The sequence below is a fragment of the Nothoprocta perdicaria genome, unplaced genomic scaffold (genome assembly GCF_003342845.1).
Source record: "Nothoprocta perdicaria isolate Ctin4 unplaced genomic scaffold, notPer1 scaffold_120, whole genome shotgun sequence".
NCBI classification, from domain to species: domain Eukaryota; kingdom Metazoa; phylum Chordata; class Aves; order Tinamiformes; family Tinamidae; genus Nothoprocta; species Nothoprocta perdicaria.
Genome location: NW_020454317.1, coordinates 1,200,636 through 1,214,856, shown reverse-complemented (window position 1 = coordinate 1,214,856; position 14,221 = coordinate 1,200,636). Strand labels below are relative to the sequence as shown.

Sequence of the window (14,221 nt, the reverse complement as noted above, 5' to 3'; positions counted from 1 at the left end):
AGAATGAAATAATAGCAAATAGCTAGGCCATGGCTCAAAGCAGTAGGTGTGAACATCTGTCCAAAGGACCAAATGTATTCATAAAAATTCATTTATAAGAAGCCCATATATTGGCCGAGAAATTCAGAAAAGTGAAATATTTCTGCTGTTTATTTGGAGCTTCACCACTCCAATCTTATTGTTTATTTGAATACGACCACCATCCAGCGCACTGCCTTTCAAACACGCCTTACCTTGGCAAAATCTGGAGGAGGATTCTTCCCTCTGCAGAGGTTCGACAGAGCCCATACAGCATTTCGGGTCATCGTGAGACGATTCTGTTTTGAAAGCAATCTAAAAGCAAAGCAAACAACCATACCTTTTTTATTTACATCAAGACAATCYGGAAGAGTAATTTGTTAACTGCAAAAATCAATAAAGTAAACTCAGGCTCCTGTTTTAATTGCCACCAGATGAAAATCTGCTAGGTTCTTTTCTCTTTTTTCTTTATTTTTTTTTTAATTAAAATTAAATCCCAAAGAAAATGATCCTCAGAGGCTGGGTAGCAGTATTTTTGCTACCTAAATAGTGAGAACACTCTGCTAAGAACAATAATGGTCACACTCCAAAAGTGTGCACATTTAACTACTTAGATACCATCACTGCAAATTAACAGGAATTGTGACAAAAAGACTGTGACAAATTGTGCAGGAATTGTGACAAAAAGACTGTAAATGAGAGGATCTTCTTGAAATGATGCAGGTAGTTTGAACAATACTCTTTTCACTGGAATTCTGCCTAAGAGTCTTAGTTTGCCAGCCTCACTCTTAACCTTACACTTAAATATAAAAGCTTACTAAGGAAAGAGAACGCAACTTTTCCTTCATAAAACAACAACTCAAGAAACAAAATGGCAACAACAACAACAACAAAAAAAACCACTGTAGACCCTGGTTTAGGGCATTCCAAACATTAAAGACTGTCACTCAGTGAGATACGTGGTCACTCAGTGGTCAAACATTGCAACAGCTTGCCCAGAATAGTTATGGACTCCTTGCCACGGATCTACAAAAGGCCCAGATATTCACCCACTGTGTAGAATAAGGGTTCTRGCTTAGCTACTCCTACATTTCAACTCCAGAAAGTAGTTCAGAGGACCCCATATAAAGTATGATAAGATCACAGTGCAAATCAAGTTAAAAAAACTTGTAAGCAGCAATTTTTACCAATTTACAAAGTRCAGCCAAAATAGCATACCTAATCTCACTGCATATTGCATACACTATCAGCTGTCAATACGAGCTATCAAAAGTCTTATACTCTTATATTAGGCGTAGCCTTTTAAGATTCAGTCTTATCAGACACTCAAGCAAAAATGCTAAAGAACACATTAAAACAGACTTACTGTAATAAAGGGGGCAGGATATTACAGTCCAATACATAATCTCTGCACATGGTGCTGTCTCCAGCAATGTTGCCAAGAGCCCATACTGCCTGCAATGAAAAACACAACAGTGATTGCTTTTATTCTTATAATGCAACCAGTTTAATATACGTATTAAGAGTGGGATACGCTCTGCTCTCACTGTTAGGTCCTAGACAGCGTACAAAAGGGGAACACACTTTGGTTGAGAGTAATAATATAGATAGTCAAGTTCACTATATTGTTCAGGAATATTTGCACAGATCTAAAAGGAGTACAAAACACGGCCGGGGATATGTTTGTAAAGACTTCTGCAGACAGATATAACCATCCTCTGCCTACAGCATGAGGCACGAGCTTATCTCCTCCAGCTACATGGCATCCGGTTCAAAGATGGTTCAAGTCCAGAAGGTTCAGAATACAGGTCAAGGAAGCTCATATCCACCCAAAGTGTGTGTATAGCACCCCATATTAGTATTTCCTAGGAAGCCAGAGAAACAAATATTGTTTATAATACAGTCATATTAGAAATGCTGGCAGGAATTTCATCAAGAAAGATGAAAATGAGAATCTAAATTCAAGAGAAAAAACAAACTCGAATTGGTAAGACGGACACTGGCCCATATTAGTTAAAGAGATCACAACGCAAGAGAGTAGATGCATGCACAACAAAATACATGAATATGTGTTTCTACCCTCAGACACTTGTAGTACAGTAACCCCTCAACTTGAGAAGTAAGATCTAAAATACCAGAAAATAGTCAAAGGAGCATGAAATCTATCTTCTTTAATATGGTAAGAAAAAAAAGATTAGGGAAATTGATTAATGCATTTGATTTATGCATCAAATGGTTTTATAATATTGTTGCTCATTAGTATCAGAGCTATGACTTAAATAAGAGGGAGCAGTTTATATTAAGTATTAAAGTCAGGTTTATGAATTTCATATGATTTACAGACACATTTTTTCACATAAATAAGTGTATGGAAGTTTCATGTGATATGTATTTTAAGTTTGCAGAGGACTAAGTGCTAAACTAAACAGAGAACGTACTTGTATATGAGAAAATCTATATTTTCAGTATTCCATGTGGTTTCAGAATAAAAGCAATCCTGTTCCACGGACAAAAGCACWATCTCTTATCCAAATTCCCTTCACTTAAAATAATTACCACAGCCAGGATTACCCTCTCATAAAGCCAGCATGTGCAAGGCGAGCAGGAACACTAGCATGCTAACACACACACAAAATACTGAAGTCCCCAAATGGCAAGTCGTTAAGAGATTAGGAGGCTAATCTAGAGAAGCATTAATTTTGTTTCATTCTCCTATTTTTCTTCAGGTATACATGCTTCTAGAGTGTCCCCCCACAGACTGATCTTAAATAAAATAACTTTGTTTGTATTCCAAGTTTTACATTTTACAGAAGTGATTCTGTAAATGGCTGAGGTTGGAAGGGACCTCTAGAGCTCATCCAGTTCAACCCCCCTGCTCCAGCAGGGACACTCACAGTATGGGGCACAGGGTGGCATCCAGGTGAGTCTGGAAGATCTCCAGAGAAGGAGATTCCACAGCCACCCTGGGCAGCCTGTGCCAGGGCTCTGGCACCCTCACAGGGAAGAAGTTCTTCCTCACTTGCAGATGCAACTTCCTGTGTTTCAACTTACATCCACTGTGCTATCACTGGCCACCACCGAGAAGAGTTTGGCCTCACCCTCCCTACATTCTCCCCTCAAATYCTTACCATATTGATCAGATTTACTCTCAGTCTTCTCTTCTATAGGCTAAAGAGGCCCAGCTCACTTAGTCTTTCCTCGTAAGAGGAAATGAGGATGAAAAAGAAAAAAGAGGATGACTCTTTCGGTCACCAAACTACGGCGGTATATAAGATGCATAATCTTACATGACACCCAGACAATAAACCAGTGTGAACAGGGAATTCAAAGCTGATGATTTTAGGGAAACTGATTGCTTACAAGTCCCCTGGACAAGAGAAAAGCTTCAATGCTTTTGAGAACAGTGAGAGATGCATCATCATTACTGCTTGTAGACCAGATACTAGGTGTAAACAGTGAATCCTGCTCAGGAGCTCAGTAACAGAATACATACAAACATACTGAGGCCAGCTATTAGACCCATCCAAGCAACCCATTTGCCTTTTCCAAAGCTTTCTAAAACAGCTTTTTTTTTTTCTCTCACAACCAGGACTGAAAATGAAGAGTGACATGAAACATACCCAGCAGAAAAAGTTGCACGTCATTTTACAAATATTTTGGAAAAAGATAAACTTAAAACTTGCAAGCTTATCTTTGAAAAAAATAATTATTTCAACAGAAATTGGAGAGATAAATCATATGCTTCAAGTATTTGCCAGACAGAGGTTGTAATACAGCAGGTAACCTACATACACTAATTTCTAAACTATTAGCAGAAATGTTTAAGCTTTAATGAATGAGAAGGTTATCTTCAATGTAAAAATTCAACAGCAATCCTAAGTTTCTTCTATCTAGCCAGCCTTCACAAATTGCATGAATTATACTATAATTAACAACCTAATAAGTATGTTTTTTTCTTGCCTTTTGACTTTCTTGTTTTGTGGCTTGAATAGTTTTATAACACTACTTTGGAGTATGACTTCTGATAGAGGCTGATACAGGGGATAGCAACTATTTTGCCAGTGGTAAATTGTTTTTAACCACTCTCATCCTAAAAGCACACTTATCTATGGTCAAGTATGGGGAGAAGCTGTACTAATCATGGGAAAAAAAAACAGATCCTCACAAAGTCACAATTCCAGACTTACGTCCAGCAACACTCCCACACRAATAGCACATTTCCATCGCAAAACCRTAATTTTCAAAATCTCTAAATGACAATTCATAGGGTTATCCTCAAAACAAGATACATAGGTATAAAAGCAAAACTAAAACAAAACTCCATTAACTTTTTTTGCTCCCACATTTTTTTCTCTCATTATCAGATACACACACACACACACACACACACACACACACACACACACACCACACACACGACACTTACTGAGAGCCTCATTTTGCAGCACTCTTTACTTTGGGAGGTAAAAGACGATCTCTAGAGATCGTCTAGTCCGGCCCCCCTGCTCCACCAGGGACACCCAGAGCACAGGGTGKCATCCAGGTGGGTTTTGAAGGCCTCCAGAGAAGGAGACTCCATAGGCTCCCTGAGCAGCCTGTGCCAGGGCTCTGTCACCCTCACAGGAAAGAATATAATACTTGTGAAAGCAGTTTATTTGAAATAAAAGTATAATGACAGTTTCACAGACTCAAGGTGGAAAAAGAAAACACTGTCTGTGATTTAAGTGAAGTTCTCCATATGCCATCTCCTGCAAAACTGCATTCTTTTTAGAACTCTAAGGAGCCGTGTGTGTTGCTCACTATGATGCTTGTATTTCTTTAGCAATGAGTCATCCTTGACACAAATTTAAGACCTCAGTTATTTCTCTATTAACTCGCGGATGTAAGTATAAATGCTTGGGGGGAGGGGCTAAAAGCGCTAGAATTTGCAGTCACCTCCTTTTCTTGGATGTGTTGGTAATTTTGTGCAAATCTTGCTGTTTGGACACCCTTACACGTATTATGACACTCCTCAACTCCGCATTTCATTTATCCACGGACTCTGCTTCAGCCATTATAGCAATTCCTATTTATAGGGTTAACAACAGTGATAATCACATAATCCAAGCTTCTGTTCTGGCTCTGAACAGCAGAGCGGTTTTGCGAGAGCACACCCGCCCCAGAAAGCCTGCTCAAAACAGCATCTCTTCCCTGGCCTAAAAAACCAAGAGCAAGAAAGCAGCAATCTAGTCAATGTGCTTGATATCATAAGGTCTGGTAACAGAGGACCTTGCARGAAATTCTTGACAAGACACAAAGAAACTAAAATATCTTTAGTAAAAATATACAGACTTCAGTTCAATAAGGCAAATTTTGTTTTCCTTGAAGAATCCTCTCAGATCTTTAGATGAATAAAGAACATAGAACTGATTCAAATTCTTCTCATCAGACACTGCTACAAACATCAGGCTTCCTTGTCCTTCCCACAGGGGACATGCAAATAGTGAGATGTGCCTTTAGTTTCTTGTCCAAATAATGTTCAAAGATTTCCACTATTGTCTTTTCTTTGGTCTTCAAGATGCCAGAGGCTTGCTTGCCATAACACACATCTTGACTTCATTTTAAACCTCCCAAACATTTTTATCCTTTTTTCTAAAGGGGTATTTAATTCCAGTAAGTTTCAGAGATATTTCATGGAATTAATGAAGGTTTCGATGTCAATACATTTACTGGATTTCTAATATCCACATCCATACCTGAAGATGAACAGCGTGTAATTTTTAGAAMTGTAGTCTGTTTTCAATCAAAGATTTTTAGGTGGCAAAGCTGTATGTACACTGAAAATGCAAATGTTACCTTGTCATCTGATATCATGCATATCTATAGAGATGTGCAAAAACGTATTAATGCTGAATGCAGGAGCAGGAACTGCRGCAGGTCTTCAAAGTGTGGGTTTAGTTTGTTGGGGTTTTTTTTCATTATTAAATTCTAGCTTGTTTTGGGGTCCCCTTTGAGGCTAGACAATTTCTATGGTGAATTATAGTGAATTATCAGATTCCTAGAGTATCGTTGAGGCATATCATACCTTCTATGCAAAATCCATATGCTTTCTGGCAATCTTCCATTGTCCCCAGGATTCAAARGGTTTTCCCTGTATTTTGTTATGTTTTGGGATATTTAAACCAAGTGTTAAACCTACCATCMACAGGACAAAGAGTCTTGTGCTTCTCAGTGGGTAAGAAATACTATGAAGAGCATTTTTTTTTTTTTAATTCTATCTTCGGCTGTTAAYCTGGGAAACACATGGGAGGAATGCTGGGAGAAAGACTATGGAAATTAGTTGCGCACACACACATATAATTGGTTTGGCAGACATGAGGAAAGATACCAAATATCTGGGTACTTAGCAGATAATTTTAACTATGCCCTAAAAGAGAAAGTCTCATCACCCCAGTCACTGAAAGAAAAGTTATTTCCTACTTACTCGCACCTCATTCACTCAGTCATTAAAAAAGACAAATAAATAAAACAGCTGAGACAGGAGCATGCATGACTTGATCTGAGGCCTAGTCAGTAGCACCTCTGATGTACAATCAGCAGGGCCAGCTCAGGCTCGCAGGTCACCTCTGTGATGACCAAAGACTGACCAAGAGGCACAGCAACACAACCAGTATCAAGTGGAAACGTACTGTAACGCATGGGGAGTTGTAGCTGGAAACACAAACCTTCCCAAAGGAGAAGAGGGCAGCCGGGGGCTTCCTGCCCTCAGCTGTCCTTGAGCTGCAGAGCGCAATGACAAACGCCCGTCCTTGGGACGGGTGCTGCACGAGTCTCAGGCAGAAATGGGCCTTGCCTGGTTTGTCCAAGAGACACCGTGTGTGCTAAGGGATCCATCGGCACACGGGTTTTAAAGGGCACACGGGGTAGAACTGCCGTGAAGACACTGCGAAGCTCCCTCCACTACAAGCCTTCTTAAAGGGCTTTGATGGGCTCCTGCAACAGAAAGCATTTCAGCAAAGTGTTTCCGAATCTCCTGATATAGGCTTCCCTTCCAAAATTTTTCTTTTACTTTTTTTTTAGTAAGTGGAAGAAGGTTCAGACTTAAACATCCGACTGAAAATAAATATAGCAAAAACATGAGAGCACACAGCAGACAGGAGCGTAACCCAGAAGTTTTTGATAAATACTGGAGCTGAAGATCTTGTTATAACTTAGTTTCTTTAGCAGGAAAGATGGATGTCAACTGGTTTGTCCATCAATCACAGGGAATATCACAGAAAGGATGATACACAGAGCAACGAGTGAAACCGAAGAACTAAAGGATGGAAAGGTAGTTGGATGTCAGCTTGCACAGCCTACTGGAAATCAGATCTTGTAAAAAGAAATAAGATATAATTTAGTTAACATACATGTGGTTTAAAGCTTCACTGGGCTATACTAATARCTTACTATCTATAGCTATACTAATTAGCTATAGTAATAGCTTAGTATCACACAACATTCAAAGCAATATATGCATAAAAAACAGTGCAATACAAACTCACTTATGAATTTGGAAAAGAAAACAAACAAAAAAGGACTGTTTAGTAGAGAATCCTGATCAAAGGAACATGTTTCTGTCCTGAGCCACTGTTATGAAAAGTTTGAAATGAAAAGACAAATTTGGTGGTAAAAGTCTGTAGAAGACAAAAATAGCGATAATGATTAGTCAAAAAGTTAAAATAATATTATAAAACATCTTCATTTTACATTTTACACCGTGAATCAAAACGGTATTGTCACTTACAGTTCCTACAAAATTAGTAACCCATGTAGCACCCAGCACAGTTTACTAAAACATAGCCTTCAATATTTTTCTTCATCCTTCACTATATCGGTCTAGGATTAGCTTACAATCTGCTTGCTCTCAACATAAAGTTTGATTTTCTGTATTTTTCCTGACTTACTGTAAGCGTAGCAAGAGTTACTTGTAAGTAATCATCTTCACAGTACTATTGTGCGAGAAAATGAAGAATAACTATTTTGCCAAGAGAAAACCATGTGGGGGAGAAATTACAGCCAATACAGCCAAATAACATCAAATTTAGGAAATACAGCTTCAGATGCCCAGAATATGATCTCCTCAAAACGGATCTAACTGCTGAAGCCACTAGTAGAAGCACTGAGCTGCAACAACTGTACAATAAAACACTAATCTTTCATGTTGAACATGAAAAAAACACATTGAACTAATATCCACTTACTGTAAACTGGTATAAGCAAAATGTTCATCAAACATCAAGTGGTAGATATATTTATCCTGGAAATCTGCAATCATCTTGGTCATAAAAAAACTCTTCCTTTTTCTCACTCACTACACTGCATTTCATATTTAACAAACAGCGTCACAGCACAACACATGAAAGCCTCCTTTACTACCCACTGATCTCTTATGACAGCAAGAAACTGTACAAGTATTGAATGAGATGAAGTTCTTCTGGAAAAATATTACATCGCGTATTCAATTCAACTCTGTAGAGCAAAAGAATGACAGCCAAAACCTTTGTGCTTGTTTGCATTTCTCTCTTTTTTTTTAAGTAGATATTAAATTGAAGTATTGTTTTGGGTTTTTTTTAAGCAATCAAGAGAAAAAAAGAAAAAAAAAAAACAGAGCTTCCTTCAATTTGAGCTGCAGCAAACCCAAAGTCAGCTATCAACAGGGCTACAACGTTTAAACCTTTCTACCTGCAGCACCAAAGCAGATCATGAAAAGCTCTGTGTAACACCATGCAATAGCATGTTTCATAAGCATCACTTACTATTCAGAGTTTTCTTGCTGTTAGAGACTTGTTAATATCAGAGAGCATGGATTCAACACCTGAGCTGTGTAGGAAAATGTTTTCCGGAGATTACAACCCATTCAGCCTAACTACAAGCTAAACCTGAACGTGTCAGCAGTTTATTAGGAGACAGAGGAGGAGGGACAGAGATAAACTACTTAACTGYGGCCCCTAAGCTCTTCTGTTAATTCACACACATCTTAAAGCTGCACAAATMATTCTAAATCAGGCTGGCTCTTCCCACACACTGTCTGAAAATCAGCAGGAATATTAACAGCCTAAGAGAAAAGCAAGTTAGCCCTCGCACAGAAGATCACAGAATCATAGAATGCCCAAGGTTGGAAGGGACCTCAGAGGTCATCGAGTCCAACCCCCCTGCTCATGCAGGGTCACCCAGARCACGTGGCACAGGGCTGCGTCCAAGCGGGTTTTAAAGAWCTCCAAAGAAGGGGACTCCACAACCTCCCTGGGCAGCCTGTTCCAGTGCTTTGTCACCCTCACTGTCAACAAATGCTTCCTGAAATTCCTGCGGAACTTTTGGTGCCTCAGCTTGTGGCCGTTTCCTCTAGTCCTATCACTAGCCACCACTGAAAAGAGGCCGCCCCCCTCCTCCTCACTGCCTCCCTTGAGGTATTTGTACACACTGATCAGGTCCCCACTCAGCCTCCTCTTCTCCAGGCTGAACAGGCCCAGCTCTCTCAGCCTTTGCTCACAGGGCAGATGTTCCAGGCCCCTGATCATCCTGGTAGCCCTGCGCTGGACTCTCTCCAGCAGCTCCACATCCCTCTTGTMCTGGGGAGCCCAGAACTGGACACAGTCTCCAGATGTGGCCTCACCAGGGCTGTGGATAGGGGAATTATCACCTTTCTCAACCTGCTGGAGACGCTCTTCTTAATGCACCCCAGGATCCCGTTGGCCCTCTTGGCCACCAGGGCACACTGCTGCCTCATGGTCATCTTGTCRTCCACCATGACACCCAGGTCCCTCTCTGTGGGGCTGCTCTCCAGCAGGTCCACCCCTAATCTGTACTGGTATCCGGGGTTATTCCCCCCCAGTGCAGCACCCTGCACTTGCCCTTGTTCAACTTCACAAGGTTTCTCACCACCCAGTCGTCCAGTCTGTCCAGGTCCCTCTGGATGGCAGCACAGCCCTCAGGTTGGGCTGGTTAAGATCAGGTTAAGATCATTGAGAACAAAGATGGATATCTCTTACCACACTCAATGTCCTCATTGTTCTACGGAACAGTATTTTGCAAACAATGACTGAATTTTGGAAAGTAATGCCACAAATTTCAAAAGCCCAAAGGCTTGAATTCCAAAAAGCATATTTAATATCCTATATCTAAGTTCGGACCAATATTCACATAGGCAGAAGATGATATCTGTTTCACTTTTGAAAAGTTCCATCCCAAATTTCTAGTTTCTACAACAAAGGGAAACTAATTTCCTCAAAGAAAGTATACAATTATAAACATACTTTTAAAATACTATTTTCTGAAATATGGAAAAATATTTATTTCCTTTAACAAAATTTTCTGAAGCACCTGAATCCAGTTTTCTCACAAAGTCCTTTCCAAAATAATGTAGGCAGAAACAGGCCATTGAAAATTGAAAAGACTCAAAACAGCAATGAACTAGAAAGCTTTATAAGCAATGGAAAGGAACAGTAACGACAAAAAAACACCACAGTGTCTTTTCTGTGGAAAATATTAGGCACTCTTAAATACAGGTGGCCCCTTCTATGCCAGCTATGAGAGAAAAAGGTGAATTATACAGTGATCCAAACTGCTTATGAGCCGGGCTTTTCCAATCATGCATCTCAATACAGCCAAAAGCAAGGTCGGACATCTAGGAAAACAGAATAGGGGTCACACTTATAGGATGGAGAACTGAATCCTCGAAGTCTGTGGCTCTGAAAAGAACAATGGATCATACTGGATAATCAGCTTAGCCTGAGCTCACAGCCTCCTTCTGAGGCAGAGTCCTCACACACATATTGGATATTTACGTAGGGATGTATCAAGTAGAGATAGAAATTAGGTATTACCTCTGCAAACAGCACATCTGAGAGAGATTACTGGGTTATCCAGTGCTTACGATTTAATCAGCACAAAAAGATATTAAAAACAGAGCAATGTTCAGAAAAGGATCAGAAAAAATAAGAGGTCAAGAAATATCTTTGTAATGAGAATTCAGAGCTTAACTTATTTCATCAGGAAAAAAAAAAATCACACTATGGCCTCTAAGGAACTACAGGAAAATAAAGAAAGTCTGCTAAAGTCAACTATATAAAAAAGAAAGTCAACTATATAAAGAAACAAAAGCCAATGCCTGAAACCTAAAACCACTCGATTTTTTTTTAGTAAAGCTACATTTTCAAGCTAGAATTATAAATTACTGAAAAACTGTGCACCAATATGGCCAGTATTTCATGACTTGAAGTCTTGAAAGCAATATTGGACACATTGCTATCTAGTACAAACACAACTTAGGCACCTCATGCAGAAACCACCAAGTCAGATGTTTGGTCTGCACTTTGCGCTAAGGTCCCTTCATTTCTTAACCTAATTTGTAAGGAAGGCATCAAAGTGGCATTTACAMACAAAGATCAGATCTTTATTCTTCATTTTAGCCATGATCTTTCAAGACATTTTTTCCCTGAAACATACAGCAGACATACATATAGAAAACCTGATTACGTTTTCGCCTCCTTTTCTCCATTTTCAGACAGCAAAGCATAATGCCCTCACACTTTACCTTCAGGAGAAACATGTAAGAACTTTCATTTTCTAAAGTTTTTTTTTTTTTTTTTAAGTATTTTTAAATTCCTCATTAAGCAGAACAATATTAACTCTGAACAGATGGAAATGTATTTAACGATGGCAGTGGTTAATACATGATTTCCAGAAAAATATAACATTGCAGTAATTGCTCGGACATCTTGATACATGCTAGGTAGGAAACAGTTGTTGTGCAAACCGCTAAACACTACATTCCCTCTAAAGACACGGGGCTTTCTTACAGAAAGGTCTTGTTACTTTCTGTAAAGAACCAAAACCAAAATATTCTTTATCTTTACCTGTTCTTGAACGTCTTCAAACTCCGAACTGAGCAGCTCTATGAAGATGGGGACAGCTCCTGCTTGGATCACTATTCGAGTCTGAAGGGAATTTCCCGAGGCAATGTTTGTCAGCACCCAAGCAGCTTCAAACTGGCAAGTACAGAAGAAATGTTATTGGAAACATTCTGTGCCATACCAAAATTGAGGGAAAACTAAATGTCTTTTAAAATCAGAAAGAACTGCTGGAGGGAAAGCATCATATACCTAAATATCACAGACAAATCTGCAAATTAAGAGTCAGGAACATACAATTGGAATTCTTAATAACATGAAATCAAAATCTGCAAAAATACTCATAAAGATTAATACTCTAATGATGGCAGTATTTAGTTGTGTGTTCTCCTGATACAACTAAAAGAAAAATCATCTTGTAGTAGAACGTGATTAGAATAAAGGTTTCCAAAATTAATTGCTTTAATACAAGAGAAGGCATGGGCTGCAATAAAGAAAAAAATCACCAAGTCAAAGTAAAAAGCTAAAGATCTAAAAGCAAAAATTTCAAAGGCATAGGTTAAGACCTACTTAAATTATCCTTACCTTCCTGTAATTTTACCTCCTCTGAAATAAGTACCTAGCTTCCTGATAGAGCATATTAGGTTTGCTAGCCATCCTCCAACCACTTGCTTGTATTTTAGAACTTGACTTTAGTTTCATAGTGAGTGCCAGCAAAGTGAACTATTCAGAACACAGACTTTCCTATCTTTTCCAGTCATATACTCATAATGGATGGAAAATGAAAAAACGAAAAAAAAAAAAAAAAACCTCACTATATATCTATATATATATCTATATATATCTATATATCAATCACTACCAAGATCAAGCTGCCTGGCTACACTCCCTTATCCAAATCCACACTTGGTATTTTAACTTTTTATGAATTTAGTTCTGGTATAAGTTAATCATGAGATCTCTCTATCTTTTTGTTCAAAAAGTTTCATCAAACTGAGCCCTTTCCAATGTCTAACTAGACTTAGAGGAAATCCGACAATGCCCTTGTCAAGAGCACCATTTAACATCTCAGATGAAAAAAAGTTACAGAATGGTTGGTTAGCCAAAAGTTCAGTTTTTACTACGAATTCCCTCAACAACACAGAAGGAATAAGGAGAACAAAGTCATATTATGCTTCACTGTCACTACCACAGGAGAGTTTCCACATATTGCTCATCATAYAAGCAGTGGCAGTACATGGAGAGAAAAAAATACATTTTCATGCATCCCAAATGAATTGAAAACCCTCTCCTTCTGCATCCCAAGTAGTCAGGAATGACCTGAAGAGAAGGCCCAAAGTCTGTGTGCGTGTGGTAAATTTAGAGCACCCTTGGAAACAARGTCCATTCCCACCCTGGTCCCAGAGAAGGGCAAGGTGAGGCTAAGAGGTTCCGAACTCTGATTCCAGCAAAAATCTCTTCCTGACGCATATTTGGTAAGACRAAAATTGGAATGGACTATCAATAACAACGTAGCCTGGTTTATATTTTCACTGCTTCCTTACCAATTATTTAGGACAAGCTTAAAAATTTCAATTTAAGCTAGGTGCTCTTTTCATGTATAAATTACATTTTTTTTTAAAAAAAAGTAGCACATACCATTAAACCTGTGATAATTTGATTCAACCTATGATAGCATTTAAAGTTTTTTTGGCTTTTTTTTTTTCAAACTGCAGATGTATATACATTCGATGTAGATGCCATCCTTCTTTTTCTCTCCTATTCAAACATATTCTGCAAATACATCCTTCAAACATTACCTGGTTCATTGCTTCCCTTTATTTTTGTGTCTTAAGGCTTCATGCTAGAGGCCCCATGAAAGGAATTCAATTTTTCTGATAAATGGATTGTTTAATTTTCCATGGAGTGGCTCCTCCTCCTAGTTAAATATCATAGGTTCCTCAATAGTGACTTACAGACCTTTGGAATTCTGCTGGTCTCAAGTTGAAAACTAATTCAAATAAATGATAGTTTTTCTCTACAATACAAGAAAAAAATGCATAGCTCCATCCACCAAAATTTGGACTTCATGGAGCACTACAACTCTACACTTTGTGTATTTTTGACAGAGCGTTGACTCTAATCTATATATTGCACTATGAAAGTTGTCAGTTCTTGACATTCTTCCGTTATTACAAAATTTCCTTCCAATTCAGCATTTTCTGTTAGTCCAGAAAAAAAAGATTACTGACCAGAAAAAGCAAGAGCTAGAAATCAGATGAAGTTCCAAGAAGTCAAGACAAACACCAATTAACCATCACTGTAACAAACAAAATGAAGCTTTTCAAACAAAA

The 14,221-nt window shown here is 38.6% G+C and overlaps 1 protein-coding gene across 2 annotated transcripts in view; it reads right to left on the bottom strand.

Moving 5' to 3' along the window:
* The window catches only part of KPNA1 (karyopherin subunit alpha 1), a 46,193-nt gene that overhangs the window by 16,314 nt on the left and 15,658 nt on the right, over nt 1-14,221 (bottom strand). For both annotated transcript variants that reach the window (XM_026054303.1, XM_026054304.1), the window contains 3 exons: nt 11,895-12,026; nt 1,385-1,473; nt 234-333 (listed from right to left, as the gene is read on the bottom strand). In XM_026054303.1, coding sequence (XP_025910088.1) covers nt 234-333; nt 1,385-1,473; nt 11,895-12,026 — 321 coding nt within the window. The remainder of the gene's footprint in view (nt 1-233; nt 334-1,384; nt 1,474-11,894; nt 12,027-14,221) is intronic.